The sequence below is a fragment of the Bison bison genome, unplaced genomic scaffold (genome assembly GCF_000754665.1).
Source record: "Bison bison bison isolate TAMUID 2011002044 unplaced genomic scaffold, Bison_UMD1.0 scf7180017864297, whole genome shotgun sequence".
Classification (NCBI taxonomy): Eukaryota; Metazoa; Chordata; class Mammalia; order Artiodactyla; family Bovidae; genus Bison; species Bison bison.
The window spans coordinates 2888791-2909256 of NW_011494869.1; the positions used below are offsets into that span (position 1 = coordinate 2888791).

General features: G+C 42.5%; 1 protein-coding gene and 1 long non-coding RNA gene across 6 annotated transcripts in view; one reads left to right on the plus strand and one right to left on the minus strand.

Annotated features, from left to right (window-relative positions):
- LOC104996634 overlaps positions 1-4703 on the plus strand; it is a 9438-nt gene extending 4735 nt beyond the window's left edge. Inside the window, exons 2-3 of the long non-coding RNA XR_826222.1 lie at positions 4403-4451; positions 4673-4703. This is a non-coding gene — a long non-coding RNA (uncharacterized LOC104996634). The remainder of the gene's footprint in view (positions 1-4402; positions 4452-4672) is intronic.
- The window catches only part of PKD1L3 (polycystic kidney disease 1-like 3), a 59984-nt gene extending 45245 nt beyond the window's left edge, over positions 1-14739 (minus strand). For all 5 annotated transcript variants that reach the window (XM_010850928.1, XM_010850927.1, XM_010850929.1 and 2 more), the window contains exons 1-9: positions 14571-14739; positions 14360-14486; positions 13619-13747; positions 13049-13268; positions 11917-12110; positions 7194-7424; positions 5930-6031; positions 5330-5508; positions 516-662 (exon numbers count right to left, since the gene is read on the minus strand). In XM_010850928.1, the coding sequence (XP_010849230.1) occupies positions 516-662; positions 5330-5508; positions 5930-6031; positions 7194-7424; positions 11917-12110; positions 13049-13268; positions 13619-13747; positions 14360-14486; positions 14571-14689 (1448 nt within the window). In that variant the 5' untranslated portion in view covers positions 14690-14739. The remainder of the gene's footprint in view (positions 1-515; positions 663-5329; positions 5509-5929; positions 6032-7193; positions 7425-11916; positions 12111-13048; positions 13269-13618; positions 13748-14359; positions 14487-14570) is intronic.
- Positions 14740-20466: the final 5727 nt, after the last annotated feature.

The window sequence follows — 20466 nt, forward strand, 5'->3', positions numbered from 1 at the left end:
GCCGCCTGCATTGGAAGTGTGGAGTCTTCCAATGAACCACCAGGGAAGTCCCCAGAGAATTTTTTTTTTTTTAACTAATTTTTTAAAAGTTTTTAAAAATGTGAACCATTTTTAAAGTCTTCATTGCATTTTTTACAATTTTGCTTCTGTTTCATGTTTTGGTTTTTTGACCATAAGGCATATGGGGGTCTTAGCTCTCTGACCAGAAATCAAACCGTTGCCCCCTATACTGGAAGTGTGGAGTCTTAACCACTGGACCACCAGGGAAGTTCTCAGAAGTTATTAAAAAAAAAAAAAAACAAATAGAAAGAGTGCAGCTGAAAAATACAGTAAGTGAAATGGAAAATTCACTAAAGGCTCAAAAGCAGATGTGAGCTGGCAGGAGAAAGAAGATAGGTCAAACTTGAAGATAGGTCAGTTGAAATTGTCTTGTCCAAGGAACAGAAAGAAAAAATAATGAAGAAAATGAACAGAGCCTCAGAGACAGGTAGCACATCATCATTTCTCAACAGTACCTAAAGGAAAAGAGCTCCTTCTTTGAGACTGGCATGAAGACCCGGTCGCGCTCACAGTCTCCAAGGTCCATGGCCAGCCAACAGTTGCACAGGAAATGCCATTTCCTTTTACCTGCGATGTCAGTGACAGTCACCTGGCTTACATACCTATAGTAAAATAAAGACAATCATGTTAGAGGGTGGGCATCAATCAATTGCTGTAATAAGCAGTGACCTTATGGAAGCAACCTCAATGTCCATTGATGGCTGAATGGATAGAGAAAATGTGGTATATATACCGTATACAATGGAATATCATTCAGTTACTAAAAAAAGAATGAAATTTTGCCATTTGTGACATGAATAGAGGGCATTAGCCTAAGTGAAATAAGTCAGAGAGAGACAAAGACAGATATGATCTCACTTATATGTGGAATGTAAAGGCAAAGGTCAGGAGAGTCAAAAGGTACAGACGGCCAGTTATAAAATAAGCCAAGGGGATGTAACATACAGCATGGCGACTGTAGTTAATAATATGGTGTCGCATATATGAAAACAGCTACAAGAGCAGATCTTAAGCCTCACAATGAGAAAAAAATTCTCTATATATGGTGATGCTTGTTAACTAGACTTATGGTGATTATTTCACAATACATACAAACATCAAATCATTAGGTTGCAGACCTGAAGCAAATATAAAGTTGTACATCAATCATACTGCAATAAAAATAAAAAAAGAAAATCTTAATAATTGACAGAGGGTGTCCAAGTAAACAGATTCTGCTTCATTGTAGGGGCAAGAGCCAAAGAAAGAAAAGAGATCTGATCCCACTTTCTCCTTCCCAACCTCTAAAGGAGTTCACGTACCAAATATCAGAATGCAGACTTCCATAACCTGGAATAGTCAGTGTGTGTTTCTATTCCTTAAGATTTCTTCTTTCTACAGGGACAGCACCCCACCACCTTTGTAAATATCCCATCTGCCTCCATCTTTCACCACTAGGGTCTAAGGGGGTGTACATGGGGAGTGGGCTTTAATGTTTATATTAATGACTTGTCTTGTTTGGGTCTGTGGCTTCATCTTGGCTTCAGAGCAACAGGTCCTGAAACTTCATCCTCTTTTCAACCCGTTTTTTTTTTTAACCATGTGTCTCTGTCTTCTCCCCTGATTTCAACCATCAACCAATTTGTCCTGCAGAACCTCTGCTCTGCCTGTTTGACTTCACCTTGCACCTAGTCAGCTAATCTCCTTTACTGAAAGGATGCTACTTCTCCAAAAGTCTATACGAAACCATTCAAATCTCTCTGGTCAAAATTCTTATTTTAGTTGGAAGTTATTTTCTTTTTTTTTTTGGAAGTTATTTTCTGTGTGAGGAGCACAGATCGCTTTAAAGCTAAAATTATTTCTGGGACTCTCTTTTGAAGCAGTTAATATAATCACAAGTGACTAAGTTGCATTTGATTTAAACTTAGCTACTTGTTAAAGCTTTCATTTAATAGCAAAGTATAAAAAAAGAGAAAATATTCATTTTCTGATTGGTGAGAAACTAGTCAACCGTTTTTTTCTCTGCTCTCCTTTCATACAGAAAAGAAACAGAGAATCTAATGTGTGTCAGAACAATCTGGTTGATACATTCAGTACGATCAGTATAAAGATACAGAAAGCATAGTCATTTTCTAAGAAAATATGCTGGCAGTCTGCTTTTTATTGGGGGTGGATAGTTCTTTTGCTTCTCTGTGTTTTCCAAGTTTTTTGTATTCAAACATCTATTACTTTTGCAATTAAACAAAGAAAAGAAAATATTGACTAAAAAAATTCTTTGAAAGAGCCTTAATAACAAAGTCTAGAAGTGAACAGGTAACTCTTGAGAACTGTAACAAATATTTATTGTTACAATAGACTGTAATTATCAATTATAACAAATATTGAGTCCTACTATAATTTTGGCACTGTATGTGCTGTTGAGAATACAAATACGACTAAGTCAACATTGCTATTCCATGAGGAGCATAAAGTCATTATAAGTCAAAAAATATTATAAGACTCCATATAAAATTAGAATTGATATAAACCAGTGATAAAAGTAAGAAAAATGGAAAATATCATATAGGTGTGAATTCCTTTATGTGTTGTGAATTCCTTTGTGTGTTTCCTCAAAGAGAAATATCTATTTAAATTAAAAAATGTATTTCTAATAATTATAAAATATTGTTAAAACTTTTGGAAGTAACTAAAACTACCCTGAAGAAAAACTTAAAAATTCATAATCCTACTACCCAGGGATAACTATTGGTAATAATTTAGTGTATATAGCTCTAGACTTTCCCTTATAAACACACTTGAAAAAAAAATCAACTCTGTTGTGGTATAATTTACATAGGATAAAAGGCACCCATTTAAAGAATATAGTTCAGGGAATTTCCTGGCAGTTCAGTGGTTAGGCCTCTGGGCTTTCACTGCCAAGGGCACAAGTTTGATCCCTGGTTGAGGAACTAAGATCCTGCAAGCCATGGAGTGCAGCCAAAAAAATAAAATAAAAAGTACTGTTCACTGCATTGTGGACAACTGTATACACTTGTATAATAAGCACCACCATCGCCACCCTGAAAAGTTCCCGCGCCCCCTTTCCAGTCAGCCCTCCTCAGGCTCACCCTGGGCTCCAGGTGACCACTGATATACTTCCTCTCTCTACAGGTTAATTTGCTTTTTTCAGAATTTCACATATTCTTGTGTGTCTGGCTTCTTTTGCTCAACATAATGCTTTCTGAGATTCGCCCATGTTGCTGTATCAGTAGATTGTTCTTCTTTGTCAGGGGTCATATTCCACCAAATGAACGCACTAACATTTGTTTATTCATTCAGCTGATGGACATTTGTGTTGTTTCCAGTTTGAGGCTATTTTTCATAAAGCTGCTATCAAAGTATTTGTGTAAGACTTGGAGTGGACATATGTTTTCACTTATCTTGAATAAATAACTAGGAGTGGAATTTCTGGGTCATAGGGTAAACGTATGTTCAACCTTACAAGAAAACTGCCAAATTGTTCTTCACCGAGGCTGTACTGGTTTACATCCCTTCAGCAGCGTGTGAGAGCTCTTAACTGCTCCCCACCCTCATTCCACCTTTTAGTTTTACTCATTCTAGTGGGTGTCTACTGCTATTGCTGTGGTTTTAATTTGCATTTCCTGATAACCAATGATGCTGAGCATCTTTCAAGTGCTTATTATACCCTATTTACCTTTATAAAAGAAAGCGGAACAACAGTGGAACCAACTGTTGTGTAGATACCTGAACAGGATGGAAGCAGCAGGAAAATCATCGGGCTGTCCTGGCCTTATGGTTGGTGTCTCTAGTCTAGCAGAGAAGGACTTTTTAAAAACTTCTTTTTGGCCGTGCCATGCAGCTTGTGTGATCTTAGTTCCCCAACCAGGAATTGAACCTAGACCCTTGGCAGTGAAAGTGTGGAGTCCTGACCACAGGACTGCCAAGGAATTCCTGGGAAGGACTTCTTGTGCTAGCAATTTTAGGCTGGATGCATATTCCTTTCAGGTGGGAAATATTTAGCAACTGACTTGTTTCTGGGTCAGTTCTCAAACCTGGGTCTGAGATCTTTGGGGCTGCCCTGGTGGCTCAGTGGTAAAGAATCTGCCCTCAGGGTGGAAGACCTGGGTTCGATCCCTGGGTCAGAAAGATCCAAAGGCAAGCCAGAATCCAAGGACAGAAGAGCCTGGTGGGCTACAGTTCTGGGTCCATGGGGTTGCAGAGTTGGACACGACTGAGCAACTAACACACACAGAGACCTCTGACTTCACTGCCTTCCTTTTTCCTAATCCCAACAAACCAATGGTCTTCATCCTCAATTAATTTTTATCATCTACTTTCTCCACTCACTTCTCATAATTCTCAGAGTGCTGCTGAAGGAAGATGTGGGAGCGTCTGGACCCAGCACAGGGCAGGTACGCACACTCAGCACTGACCGTTTCTCTGACTCTTGCGGGACATCCCGACTGTAATTCCACTCCTTCCCCTCTCCTTAAGCTCTTCATTTTGACCCAAAGTATATTCTCTATATAGTCATGTATTAAATACTCTTTAAAGATGCTTTTTGTATTTAGAGATACTTTTAACTTATGGTACTTTGGGGCAATGTTTCATTGTTATTATTTTCTGTTCACAGTAGTGACAACGTTTAATGGAAAAAAATCTGGGACTCCGTTGGTGGTGCAGTGGTTGAGAATCTCCCTGCCAATGCACAGGACACGGGTTCGATCCCTGGTCTGGAAAGATCCCACATGCTGCGGGGCAGCTAAGCCCGTGCGCCACAACCACCAAGTCCGCACTCTAAAGGCCGTGAGCCACGAGTAGAGGAGCCGCTGCGATGAGAAGCCTGCACCCTGCAACTGGGAGTAGCCCCTGCTGACTGCGACAAAGATCTGGCACAGCCAAAATAAATAATTTAAAAGATGTTTTTAAAAAAATCTATCATTCTCCCTCTCATAAAATCTCTTAATTTTCAATATTTCTTTCCAGGTTTTCTTTTGTGTAGACAGCTTTGAAATGAAAATCTAACAGGTAATTCCCTGGTGGTCCAGTGGTGAAGACACGCACGTCCCATGCAAGGGCACGGGTGTGATCCCTGATGGGGGAACTAAGATCCCACATACTGCATGGTGCAGTCGAGAAAATATTAAAAAGAAAGAAAAATAAATTAAAATCAAACAGGTATTTGTTACTATTTGATCCAAAACATTATAGTTATTTACTGTGATGCCGTGCAGGTCTTTCCCCAGAATGCTGCAGAGAAGCAGCACACCAGCCTGATTCGGGTACTTACCAAGCAGGGCTGGCGCCAGAATTGTCATGCCAGAGCCGCAGGCTGTGTAATTCCCCCAGAGAGGATGGAGTGCCCAGGAGGAACACATCCAGTCCCCCGCGTTCAAAGACTGCCTTCTGGGAGTCACAAAGGTGGTGGGGCTTGCTCCGCCCCTCTGATCCATAAAGGGTGATGACTACCTAAATCAGGACAAAGAAAAGATAAGATATGGCAAGTTATAACATGAGTCTTTTGATTTATGTCTAAGGGGAAAGATGAAGACAGAGAAAACTGTACTGAGATGAGGTCCTGGGGTCTTAGACAAGCAGAAAGGGCTCTTCAAATGTACAATTTTTAAAAGGTTTTTGGCTGCACCCCATGGCATATGGGATCTTAGTTCCCTGACCAGGGATCGAACCCACATCCCCTCAGTGGAAGCATGGAGTCTCAACCATTGGGTCGTCAGAGAAGCCCTAGATGGAGAGTTGAGAACCAGGACGACCGCCCTCCAGGATCTGTGTGAAGGATGACTGGGTGCCAGGATGTCAGCAAGGGTATCGGAGTGCAGCTCGCATGGCAGAGAGCGCCGAGCAGTGAGGGAAGAACCTTCATTGTGCTCACATTGGCTGTCGTCGCGGCCCTTCTTCTATGGCCTGTGGAGACCTCAATAAGGTAGTGGAATTGAGAGCTGGGGTCATTATCAGCCAGGATGGTGACCTTCACCTGCAGGAAAAAGCACAGTTAAGAAAACCAGCAGATCTTCACTCCTTACAGCCCAGCGAGAAGCAGGAGGATACACCACGGCAGCTTTGGTGACTCCGAGGAAAGCAAGGGTGAGATGGGGGAGAAGGTAAAACAGACAAGCAGACCTAAGTTAAGTGATAAAAGTGGGGGCTATGGGTTGAAAGTCCAGGGTTTATGTCACGAGAATGAAACAGTCATAAAATCAACTGATTGGGTCTTGGGCCTCTAAATCTCTCCATTTTCCCCCCACCCAGAAAGGGTTATCAGATAAGATATAAGACACCTAGCTAAATGTGAATTCCAGATAAATGATGAATAATTTGGGGTCATATTTATGCTAAATATGCATTCACTATTTATTTGAAATTCAAATTTAACTGGGTGCCTTGTATTTTTATTTACTAAAATTGGTAATTCCACACCCACAGTATATTCGCATATTCTAGAATTTCCACATGTACGGAAGCAAGGATGAGAAAGATATAGAACAGAAATTAGAAGGAAGCTGTCAAAGGATTTTTTGTTTAAAAAAAGATTCTATACAAGTTTCTTACATATTGCAGTTACATTAAATTATAACTTTTTGGACTTATCCATAACTTTCATATCCAAGGTATTAAGTGAGATAAATGTGCATTTGATTATAGTTAAATTCTCTGTGTGTTTTCTTTTGGCTTATTCCTGACCTAAATGAATCATATGAAGATTCAACCTTGGCTAAAAGAAAAAAAAAATGGAGAAATAGAGATAAATCCCTGGGCCTTGAGACAGTAGACATGGAGAGAAATGTTAAGAGAAGTCCCACTGGAATTTTTACTATCTGCTACCTGCCTCTTTTCAATAAAGTGGACTTCCCTGGTGGCTCAGAAGGTAAAGCGTCTGTCTACAATGTGGGAGACCTGGGTTCGATCCCTGGGTCGGGAAGATCCGCTAGAGAAGGAAATGGCAATCCACTCCAGTACTATTGCCTGGAAAATCAGGAGCCTGGTAGGCTATAGTCCATGGGGTCGCAAAGAGTCGGACACGACTGAGTGACTTCACTCACCTGCCTCTTTTCGATAAAGGTATCTCTTATTTCCTTCCTCTTGTTCAACATACTCAAGACACTGTGACAGAGCTTTCAGAATCAAAGTCTCATCACCTTCTGTGCATCGGCCTGGTCCTTCCTCCAAGCCCACACGAATATGAGCATGTAGATTCCGACAAGGCTGGCCAGCAGGGACACCCCAACCGGGTTGCTGGTCACTCGAAGGAACAGCTCAGCCACGTCTTCCACATTCACCGTCCGGGGCACAAGGAAGAAATCGCTGCCGAAGTAGGTCAGGTGGTTACAGAGACACTGTGTCCTTACCAGCGTGCTCTGCGGCCCGACCTGGAATGACAGTCAAGATGGTGACTGACTGACCGGCATGCTAAGGAAGGGACACACGTAAAACATAAACACACACACAGATTTGGAAAAGAAGGTCTGGTGGCTCATTCTCCACCGGTGTTAATGTGATCTGGGACAACTGATGGGCACAGCAGCTTGGCAGCATTTAGTAAAAATGGAAGAAGTACAAACTCCTTGGATCCTGAGACTCCAGTTCTGAATGCATATCCTGAGGACTCTGCACACATGCACAAGGAAACGTGAAAAAGGACGTCTCTGTCAGCACTGGGTACAACCAGGAGAAATCAGAACCACCTCTTTGTCTGCTAACAGCAGAACATGCAAACAAGTCAATAAGGAAGTAGGGGCAAACGAATGGGCTACTATACAGCAGATAAAATGAATGGACTGAAGCCGGATATATCAACCTGGATATATCAATGCTGAGTGAACAAAGCAAGTTTAAAACGATATAACAGTGTGACACCATTTACACAAAGACCTAGAGCATGCAAACCATCGCCCATGAATCCATGTTTACCAATCTTCCTCACTAGGTACAGTCCTATCCATCGCTAGCTCCTATACATGGGCTTGGTATGTAGAAGATGCTCAATACATACTTGCTGAAAGAATGAATCTGTTGTTGTTCAGTCGCTAAGTCACGTCCAACTCTTTGCGACCCCATGGACTGCAGCACGCTATGCTTCCCTGTCCCTCACTATCTCCCAGAGTTTGCTCACATTCATGTCCATTCAGTCAGTGATGCTGTCTAACCATCTTATCCTTTGCTACCCTCTTCTCCTTTTCCTTCAATCTTTCCCAGCATCAGAGTCTTTTCCAATGAACTGGCTCTTCTCATTAGGTAGCCAAAGTATTGAAGTTTCAGCTTCAGTATCAATTCTTCCAGTGAATATTCAGGGTTGACTTCCTTTAGGATTGACTGGTTTGATCTCCTTGACAGACTCTCAAGAGTCTTCTCCAGCACCACAATTCTAAAGCCACAGTTCTTCGGTGCTCAGCCTTTCTTATGGTCCAGCTCTCAAATCCGTACATGACTACTGGAAAAACCACAGCTTTGACTACATGGACCTTTGCCGGCAAAGTGATGTCTCTGCTTTTTAATATGCTGTCTAGGTTTGTCACAGCTTTCCTTTCAAGAAGCAAGCATCTTTTAATTTCAAGTCTGCGGTCACTGTCCACAGTGATTTTAGAGCCCAGGAAAATAAAATCTGTGACTGCATATACCAAATTCCAGACAGTGGTTACCCTTTGATATGAGTGAAAAAATGAGGTCTTTAGGGAGTCAGTTCTTCGCATCAGGTGGCCAAAGTATTGGAGCTTCAGCTTTAGCATCAGTCCTTCTAATGAATATTCAGGACTGATTTCCTTTAGGATGGACTGGTTGGATCTCCTTGCAGTCCAAGGAACTCTCAAGAAGCTTCTCCAACACCACAGTTCAAAAGCATCAATTCTTCGACACTCAGTGTTCTTTATAGCCCAACTCTCACATCCACACATGACTCCTGGAAAAACCATAGCTTTGACTAGATGGACCTTTGTTGGCAAAGAAATGTCTCTGCTTTTTAATATGCTGTCTAGGTTGGTCATAGCTTTTCTTCCAAGGAGCAACCATCTTTTAATTTCATGGCTGCAGTCACCATCTGCAGTGATTCTGGAGCCCCCCAAAATAAAGTATGTCTCTGTTTCCATCGTTTCCCCATCTATTTGCCATGAAGTGATGGGACTGGATGCCATGATCTTAGTTCTTTGAAAGTTGACTTTTAAGCAAACTTTTTCACTCTCCACTTTCACTTTCATCAAGAGGCTGTTTAGTTCTTCTTTGCTTTCTGCCATAAGGGTGGTGTCATCTGCATATCTGAGGTTACTGGTATTTCTCCTGGCAATCCTGATTCCAGCTTGTACTTCATACAGCCTGGCATTTGGCATGATGAGGGCATATCAGCTACTAAACTATAACTGATGCTACACTTGATCTTAGCCAAAAGACAGAGAAGTGACAAAAGCTCTTTTTTGCAAAAGAAAGTCAGCCTCATTTACTCACCGCATATTTAGTACTTGCAGAATTGATCAACTTCCCTGTACCACTTGCCTTATTTTATGTACCTTGTCAGATTTACCATGGGCTAATGTTTGGGCAAGAAATGACAAATCTAAAGCACAAATCTAAAGACTTCCCTGGTAGTAGAGTGCATAAGCGGAGAAGGCAATGGCACCCCACTCCAGTACTCTTGCCTGGAAAATCCCATGGACCGAGGAGCCTGGTGGACTGCAGTCCATGGGGTCACGAAGAGTCAGACATGACTGAGCGACTTCACTTTCACTTTTCACTTTCATGCTTTAGAGAAGGAAATGGCAACCCACTCCAGTGTTCTTGCCTGGAGAATCCCAGGGACGGGGAAGCCTGGTGGGCTGCCGTCTATGGGGTCGCACAGAGTCAAACACGACTGAAGTGACTTAGCAGCAGCAGCAGAGTGCATAAGAATCTGCCTGCCAATGCAGGGGACACGGGTTCAATCCCTGGTCCAGGAAGATGTCACATGCTACAGAGAAACTAAGCCCTTGTGCACAAATACTGAGCCTATGTGCTGCAACTCCTGAGGCCCACGCGCCTAGAGCCTGTAATTCCCGACAAGAGAAGCCACTGCAATTCGAAGTCCGAACACTGCAATGAAGAGCAGCCCTCGCTCGCTGCAACTAGAGAAAGCCCGTGTGCAGCCATGAAGACCCAGGGAAATAAGAAAAAAAAAGAAAAAAAATCTAAAGCACAAGCTTGCTCAGAAGGGACATGCTCTCCCAGCCCACCACACACACCTCCCCCTTTTATCTAGGCTGATTTATCTCCCTTCCGATGCTTTTTCTTTCTGGGCCATCCCAAACGAGGTGACAGGGGCCCTGAGTTTATTGCCAGCTGAAATGGGAGAGAGGCAGAATTGGGCAGCTTCTACCTAAACAGACATTCAGATGGCCAAGAGACACATGAAAAGACGCTCAACATCACTAATTGTTGTTTTTTAGTCTCTAAACTGTGTCCGACTCTTTTGTGACCCTATGGATTGTAGCCTGCCAGGCTCCTCCGTACATGGGATTTGCCAGGCAATATTGGAGTGGGTTGCCACTTCTTTCTCCAAGGGATCTTCCTGACCCAGGGATCTGAACCTGTGTCTCCTGCCCTGGCAGGCAGATTCTTTACCATCTGAGCCACCAGGAAAGCCCCACTAATTAGAGAAATGCAAATCAAAGCTGCAATAAGGTGTCACCTTACTTCGGTCAGAATGGCCATCATCAAAACATACACAAACAATAAACACTGGAGAGGATGTGGAGGAAGGGGAACCCTCATACACTTCTGGTGGCAATGTAAGCTGATACAGCCACTGTGAAGAGCAGTGTGGAGGTTCCTTAAAAAACTAAAACTAGAACTACCATATGACCCAGCAATCTGACTCCTGGGCATATACCCTGAGAAAACATAAATCAAAAGGACACACGTACACCAGTGTTTATTACAGCACTATTTACAATAGCCAGGGCATGGAAACAACCTAATGTCCAAAGACAGATGAATAGAAAAGACGACATGGTACATATATACAACGGATATTACTCAGCCACGAAGAGGAACAAAACTGGTTCATTTGTAGAGATGTGGATGGACCTAGAGTCTATCATACAGAGTGAAGTTAATCAGAAAGAAAAAAACAAATATCACATATTAACACATGTATGTGGAATCTAGAAAAATGGTGCTGATGAATTTATTTGCAGGGCAGGACTAGAGATGCGGATGCAGAGAACGGACATGTGGGCACAGGGGGCGAAGGGGACAAATTGGGAGATTAGGACTGACATATATATGCTTCCAGGGAAGATACTGGAAGAGGGCATGGCATCCCACCCCAGTATTCTTGCCTAAGGAGACTGGCAGGCTGTAGTCCACTGGGTCGCAAAGAGTTGGACACAACTGAAGCAACTTAACACATACACACTTCCATGTGTGAACAGATACTAGCGGGAACCTGCTGTGAAGCATAGGAAGCTCAGGCTTAGTGCTCTGTGATGAATTAGAGAGGGGAGTGGAAGGGGATATGTGTATATGGTTGATTCACTTTGTTGTACAGCAGAAACCAACACAATATTGTAAAGCAATCATATTTCAATGCTGCTGCTGCTGCTAAGGCACTTCAGTCATGTCCGGAGACGGCAGCCCACCAGGCTCCCCGGTCCCTGGGATTCTCCAGGCAAGAACACTGGAATGGGTTGCCATTTCCTTCTCCAGTGCATGAAAGTGAAAAGTGAAAGTGAAGTCGCTCAGTCGTGTCCGACTCTTAGCGACCCCATGGACTGCAGCCTGCCAGGCTCCTCCGTCCATGGGATTCCAGGCAAGAGTACTGGAGTGGGGTGCCACTGCCTTCTCCATATTTCAATGAAAACAATATCAAAAAAAAAAAAGAGGTGGGCAGCTTCTGACCTGGCATCCACTGCTCTTCCACATGCTGTTGAGGCTGTCCCAGAAATAGCACTGAGTGACGGCAGTGACCACCGAGAGCAGGGTGGGCGTCCGCTGAGTGCCCTCTTTGCTTTTATCCAACACAGCTGTTATGTAGTAGGCGCCGACCCCATACCGCAGTTTCTCTGGCGTCAGCACCCATGTGTATTCCTCATCTGAGAACAAACAAAAGTGCTTAGCCGCCTTTCAAAGAGGACAAAAATACCATCAGAACCTTTCTTCAGAAGGGTCTGTTATTGTTATTATTTTACAAATGGGAAACAAGAAGCCTCGAATCACAAACGGTTTTAAAGAAAATGACCGGTGATATAATCTGGGGTTCTGGATGACTCCTGTTCCATTAAAAAAAAAATTATATGTTTTTGATAAATGAAGATTTTGGTCTAAGGAATTAGAATGTACTATGAGTTTTAGAAAAATGAAATAATCACACATCAAAATGATAACAAGAGAACCTTGGTAACAAGAGAAACCCAAGGGCGACACGTGGGCAGGCAAAGAGCAGCTCCAGGTCCTGGTCTGCACACTGGAGGCTGGGTTTCGGGCCTGGCTTTGTCACCAGCTGGCTGCTAAGGGCCAAGGCAGGTCACCCAGACAAGCTAGTTTTCTCATCTTTCAAACACAAAATCTGAACCGAAGGATCTCCAAGATCCCTTCCAGTTTCTGAGGACATATTATTGCCAAGATCAGCAAGGAGGACAGAGGACATGCTCGGAATCAGCAAAGAGCCTGCCGGTGATGCAGACGCAATTTGTAGCTGGCCAGCCACCAGTGAGAGGTGCTGGCTCAGCAGCCCTGTTTAACAGGAAGAGTCACTTGAAAAGTGATTACAAGAATGCTGGTAAAACTGGCGAAATCCAGGGAAATCAATGGATTGGGTCAGTGTCACTTCCCGGTTGTGACACTGAACCGCGGTTACGCAGGAGTAATCATTAGGGAAAGTGGGCAGCAGGCACGTAAGATCTCTGGGTTTTACTTTTTATAACTGCATGTGAATGATCTCAGTTGTATTTTGTTATCTCAAAATAAAAAGTTTAAAAAAAAAAAAGAACAACATGCATTCTAAAGTTTCTGGCATCTGGTTGGGGCTTACCTTTCTGCGACACCTTCTCCTTCGGCAGGTGGAAGTGGGTGAGGTTGGGCTGGTGCTGGAACCCCAGGTGGAGTGTCAGTGACAGGGGGCCTTCAGGCTCTATGCACACCATCAGGGACTTCTCCAGGGAGGTGACGTTCACCGTGATAGTAAAGTGGTCTGTGCTCATGTTGAGGCTGGTGCGGTGGGTTTCCACGCTCGTATTTCTCCAGAGCATGATCTAGAATAAGAGACACTTCATTAATTTCCAAGTTTAAGAGGGTTCGTCGATGGCTGCTTTTCAGACTCCTTCTTCATGATAATGGAGTAGAACCTGCTAGGTCTTCCTCTGTGAATGCTAGCAGGTAACACAGTGCCAGGGATCTACAAGGAAGTATATAGTCTCAGACCTAAAATGCTTTCTCCCAAGTGTGAGGGGGTCTCTCTGTAGAATCCTAAGTAATGACGTGAATAACAAAACAACAGCATGCCCATAAGTCTAAAATGATTCCCTTCAGTTGCTGTAAATTCCCATCCTATTCTCCAGGATCCAATTTCCTTCTTTTTTATTCCCTAATAATCAAGTCATACCTCAATATCCTCCATTAAGTCATGGACTTGGAGCAGTTTATGATTAGAGCTTAGTAACACACTCCCGATGCTTCCAACAATCTTCTTCTTGTCAAAGTCTCTGAAGGGATTGAAAGCCAGTCCTGTTACCTAGAGACAAGAACACTTCAGCTTCTTCAACTGCCCACAAATTTATAAATAACACGCTTGTAGGTAATAGGGGATCGGATATCAAAGTAAATGCCGGGATTTCCCCTGACTAGCATTTGAAATATTTGTCATTATAACATTCTACAAGGAATAAGCAGCTAATTAAAGGTGAATCATTTGCTTGAGACCCTCGGAATTATTACTATTTTTGTTTCACCTCAGTACTTGGAGGATTCATTTTACTAGGAAGTAAGAATTCTGCTCTCCAGGATAAGGCTACAAGCTTACTTCCGTTTGTTAGGTGATTGCCGAAAGAAATTAAATATGCTGACATGACTAGGTTGGTACACTGAGTTGATGATTATTTAGAGATTTCCAGTTTTGTATAAAAACTGAAGAGTTCAGATCAGTTCAAATCATAACCCAAAAGCGTAGTGAAACCTAGAAGTCTGTTTAATGCTCCCAACCTCTAGCAGGGGTCATGTTTAAGAGTCCTCCATTCCTGCCAGCGTGAAATAGAAATTAGCACACATGACTTTCTCTCATTCTGTCTTCTCAGCCTACACTTTCACATCCCATGTTCGTTCTGATCAGAATCAATTTCATACTCACTTGGACATCCACTCCTGGGTGTTTTTTCAAGAGCTCCTCCAGGGCAGACGCCGATGGAAAGCCTAACCTCACAGGGGCTGGGTCACCGAGGGTGTAAGAGCTCAGAGGCAACGTTGATATGTTTTGCCTAAAGAAAAAGAAGTTGAATGGAAATCAATTGCTCTTTGTTCCCTAAAAGTCCAAAGCCTAAAACGAAACTCCCTCCTGTTACCTGCTCAGCATCAGGACAGCAGTGGAAGAGGTCAGAGTCACCTCAGGCTCAGCACATCGATTCTGCTGCAGAAACGCCTCCTGGATCCTCCCAAGGCTCAGCAAGGACACTTTCAGCATATTTTCTACCTGCGCTTAGAGAGAAACATCAATACCAGGTGGCTCATGTAACCTCGGTGTACTGTGTTAGTCAGACAACAGTTTGAGAGGGAGGAAAAGGGGACAAGGACCTTGACAGTGATGAAATGAAAGGTGACACTCACTGGAAGGACCCACGGAGAGCACTTGCCATCTAGCTAAGGACGCATCATCCTTTGCATCAACTAACAGGGCCACCCAGGGAACTATTTCTTTGCTCCATGACATAAGCTGCCTGAGACCTGCTTATGATGAATGTTTTCTAAAGTTTTTTTTTTGCAATGAAATTACGCATATAATTCACCCATTTAGAGTATATAATTCAGTGTTTTTTATATTCTCAGGGCTGTGCTACTATAACTACGATCTAATTGTAGAACGTTTTCACCTTCACTAAAGTAAACCCAGCACCCAGTGGCAGCCACTGTCCATTCTGCTATCCCAGCCCCCACTCCCACCAGTACTTACCTTTTGTTGTTTAGTCGCTAAGTCATGTCCGATTCTCTGCGACCCCACGGACTGCAGCACGCCAGGCTTCCCTGTCCTTCACTATCTCCCAGAGTTTGCTCAAACTCATGCCCACTGAGTCAGTGATGCCAGTGAACTATCTCATCCTCTGTCCCTCCTTTTCCCTCCTACCCTCAAGTAGTTACCTTAGCAGGAGGCAGCTGCTAAACCACATTCTGTGTCAACAGACTTGCCTCTTCAGGACATTTCACATAAATGGAACTGTGATCTTCTATGTTTGGCTGCTTTTACTTAGCATAGTGTTTTCAAGGTCCATCCATGTGGTAGCTTGTATCAGTACTTCATTTTTGTTGTTGTTGCTAGGTAATATTCCATCAGTAAGGACATGCCACACTGTACTTGCCCATTCATCAGACCATAGACACTGCACTGTTCCCATTCTTTGGGCTACCTGGCTATTTGAACAATGCTATGAACACGAGGGTACAAGATTTTGTGTGGACCTATGAGGGTACATACCAAGGAATAAAGCTACTAAGCCTCATGGTAATTCTCTTTTTAACATTTTGAGGAACTGTCAAACCGTTTTTCAAGTCGGCTGCATCATTTTACAATCCAAAAACATATAAGCATTCCAGTTTCTCTGCCTCCTTGCCAACACTTGTTATTGTCTGTCTGTCTAGGTGTGAAGTGGGATCTCATGGTGGTTTGATGCGCAGCTCCCTAGTGACGAGTGATGTTGAACAGCTTTCTATGTGAAGGGTAAAAATAATGTATTTAGTGGAATGTTTATTATATGCCAAACCCTTCACTGAATTCACTAGATTTCAGCACTAGATGTTCTTGGCTCAGTGGTGGGGTGGAGAGAAGACTGGGAGCAGGCTTGATGGAGCAGTCTCCTGAGTGGTGCCTGTTTAGCTGGGCTCTCTAGAGGCCTGGAGAATCCCAGAGAAGGCGGAGCCTGGTGGGCTGCCGTCCATGGGGTTGCACAGAGTCGGACACAACTGAAGCGACAGCAGCAGCAGCAGCTAGAGGTCTAGGGAAAGGCCATGTCGATGCCTGATCTGTCAAGATGAAAAGGTCTCTAAACGGAGTTGGCCACTGGCACACACTGTACCCACCTGCTCGACGCGATGCCCATGTCTTGGCCGACTTGCTTCACCAGCTTTCATTACGTTGTTGAGGGAGTGGAGGAGGCAGATGGTCACAGGTGTTCTGGAGCCTGGGTCGCTGCTGTTCAGAAATGGGCTCTGCAGAAGCTGCTCATTCAGGTCTGTAAGGGTATTGATGACCCTGACCTGGAATTTCAGCAGACACATACACATCTCTGCACTGTTTATGACCACTTTAAACCTGGGTTCTCCTTATAAGGAGTTCTGTGTTCTTCACACACTTCCAATGCATTTTTATAAGAAGCAATATTACAACTTGGCAGGGAAGGAAGATATATTGTTACACGTTACCTAAAGGAGGATGTGTGTTTCTGGTTATTCTAAGGAACCAACACAACCCTTTTCACTGTGATAAGCAGATCAAATATCTAATTAACAGAAGCTTAAAAAGAAAAAGAAATGCTGAGGAAAAGAGCAATGCTGACAGAAATACCAAGTAGACTATCACTCTGTACTTAGGCCTCCAAAGCACTGAAGATAGACTTAAAAGGGAGATCAAGGAGAATTTCTAAATGAAACAGAAAACACCAATTTTCCTTTCTGTGGGTTGTTTGCAAGTAAAAAAAAAAAGTCAACTAATAAGGTGAAGCTAGCTGACAGATATTTAGTGAATATTCACTGCAGTTATAACAATTTTTGTTTTGAAATGTTATTTTCAAAGTTACATATATTAAAGACCTCTGCAAAATAAAAAATGCAACAAAATTAAAAAGACATGTTGCTAAAATATCAGCAACTTATATAACAAAAGTTAATAGTAAAGCTCTCTTATTCTTAATAAATAAGAAAATGACCAAAAAACCCAAAGGGGAAAAATGAGTGAAGAACATACAGAAGCAATTCAGAGGACAAATAAAAATGGCCAATAAATATATAAAACGATGTCTGACCTCTTTAGAGATCAATAAAATGCTTTTCTTTCTTTTCTAAGCCTTTGAAATTGGCAAAAGTGAGAGTGTGAGGACGTGGCTTGTGAGAATGTAAAATGGTGCCTTTTAGGAGGGCGATTTTGTCATTGATTAAAAATTTAAGAGTCCATCAATTCTATTTCTCGCTCTCTATCCCAGAGGCATGTTTGCATAAGCACTCAAAGATGTAGGTACATGGATGTTCATGGATATGCTGTTCGCAAGGGTAAACAAATGAAAAATATTCAAATGAGCGTCAAGAATAGTGAGTTCATGTCTGTATGCTGCTATGAAAAGATATCCATGACAGAGTACTAAGAAAAAATATTAAGAAGCAGAAAAATGTATATATTAATAATTTAACCCCATTTTTGTTAACACAAAATAGCAAAGTGGTGTGCTGCTGCTGCTGCTAAGTCACTTCAGTCGTATCCGACTCTGTGCGACCCCAGAGACGGCAGCCCACCAGGCTCCGCCATCCCTGGGATTCTCCAGGCAAGAACACTGGAGTGGGTTGCCATTTCCTTCTCCAATGCATGAAAGTGAAAAGTGCAAGTGAAGTCGCTCAGTTGTGTCCGACTCTTAGTGACCCCATGGACTACAGCCTACCAGGCTCCTCCATCTGTGTGATTTTCCAGGCAGGAGTACTGGAGTGGGGTGCCATTGCCTTCTTTGGCAAAGTTGTGTACATATAGACAAAAGTCTGGAGGGTTACGCATAACAAATTACAGAGAGTAACATCTAGAGAATGAGATTGGCAAGAAGGACCAAGATAGTGAAGGTTTCCATTTCTTACTTAATGTTTTTGTTCTGATTTTTGAGTAATAAGCACACACTATTTATGTAATTAAAAAGTCTAAATAAACCAACCCAGACTGCACCTATGTGCTTATAGCAGAATATTTTAAAATATAGGAAATGGAAAAGAAGAATTTAAAATTCTCACTAATCCTACCACCTTAATTACTAACGTGTAAGAAGTAGAAGAGAGGCGTGACCAGTCAGGGGGAAGTAACACTGGCAAAGATGGCTGCCATAAATACAGACATCACGGGGTTTTCGATGCCTGCTTCAGGGATGTCCGTCTCTATCTACCTCAAGAAGTGGATCTATTTTTGTCTCCCATGATTTCTCCTAACAGATGTATCAGAAAGGCAGTACCTGATAAACAGATAAAAGAAAATAAACACAGCATTTCTGAGAATGTCACCGATTATTTACAATCTTCCAATCTGAAGGTATTTCAAACACCTGCTAATATTTGAATCGCCACAAAATACTTTTATAATGTTAAATTCTGCACAAGGCACAATCTCCAGATGATCTATTTTCTATTTTATTATTATTTTTCTCTTTTTCATTTCCTCTTCATACCTTCCCCCCGCCAAGTTGCCCTCTGCTTACCTGAGCTGACTCAGAAAATCCTGGGATAAAGGCTGCCAGTCCCTCGAGGATCTCGCAAGCTTTCTTCAGTTTGTTGTGAGCTCGCAAACCAAGAACTGCTTTGCTGAAGTTCCCTGTTATCTCATCTATGATCTATTGAGAACAAAGAGTTTTCTCAAAATTATTTATATAAAATTACTGCATTTTAGTAATTTGAGCCATTGTTTTAACAAGAGTTGACTTTTGATACTATTACAAACTTTACGAATCAGACTCTCCACAACAGTTACTATCGATACTTTCACAAGCTGTTCTGCAAATAGATATAATTTATTTTCACCTCTTTATACAGTAGAGAAAATAGATAACCAGGTTATACAATGACAGATTCAAGGATAAATGAAGCTGGAAATAAGACTTATAAGAATAAGCTGAAGTCTTATGCCATGATCAAAAGTGAGGCTCACACCTCCTAGAGTAATGCAAAAAAAACCCCCAAAATAAACAAGTTGGATCTAATTAAACTTAAAAGCTCTTGCACAGCAAAGGAAACTATAAACAAGGTGAAAAGACAACCCTCCAAATGGGAGAAAATAATAGCAAATGAAACAACTGACAAAGGATTAATTTCCAAAATATAGAAGCAGCTCATAAAACTCAATATCAGAAAAAATCCAATCAAAAAGTGGGCAAAAGACCTAAACAGACATTTATCCAAAGATGACATACAGATGGCTGATAAACACAAGAGAAGATGCTCAACATCACTCATTATTAGAGAAATGTAAATCGAAACTATGATGAGCTACCACCTCACACGGGTCAGAATGGCCATCACCAAAAAATCTGCAAACAAACGCTGGAGAGGGTGTGAAGAAAAGGGAACCCTCTTGCACTGGAGAGGATATGAAGAAAAGGGAAATGTAAATTGATACAGCCACTATGGAAGAGAGTCTGGAGATTCCTTAAAAAACTAGAATAAAACTACCATACGACCCAATAATCTCACCTATGGACATATACCCTGAGAAAACCATAACTGAAAAAGACGCATGTACCCCAATATTCATCACAGCACTATTTGCAATAGCAAGGACATGGAAGCAACCGAGATGTTTACTGACAGACGAACGGATAAAGCAGCTGTGGTACATAAATACAATGGAATATTGTGCTTAGTCGCTCAGTCGTGTCTGGCTCTTTGGGACGTCATGGACTGTAGCCCATCAGGCTCCTCTGTCCATAGAATTTTCCAGGCAAGAATACTGGAGTGGGTTGCCATTTCCTTCTCCAGGGGATCTTCCCTACCCAGGAATTGAACTGGGATCTCCTGCATTGCTCGTGGATTCTTTACCAGCTGAGCTATCAGGGAAGTTACCACAATGGAATATTACTCAACCATAAAAAGGAATGAATTTGAATCAGTGCTAATGAGGTGGATGAACCTAGAGCCTATTATACAGAGTGAAGTAAGTCAGAAAGAGAAAAACAAATACCGTCTATTAACGCGTGTATATGGAATCTAGCAGAGAAGGCAATGGCACCCCACTCCAGTACTCTTGCCTGGAAAATCCCATGGACGGAGGAGCCTGGTAGGCTGCAGTCCATGGGGTCGCTAAGAGTCAGACACGACTGAGCGACTTCACTTGCACTTTTCACTTTCATGCACTGGAGAAGGAAATGGCAACCCACTCCAGTGTTCTTGCCTGGAGAATCCCAGGGATGGCGGAGCCTGGTGGGCTGCTGTCTCTGGGGTCGCACAGAGTCGGACACGACTGAAGCGACTTAGCAGCAGCAGTATGGAATCTAGAAAGATGGTACTGATGAG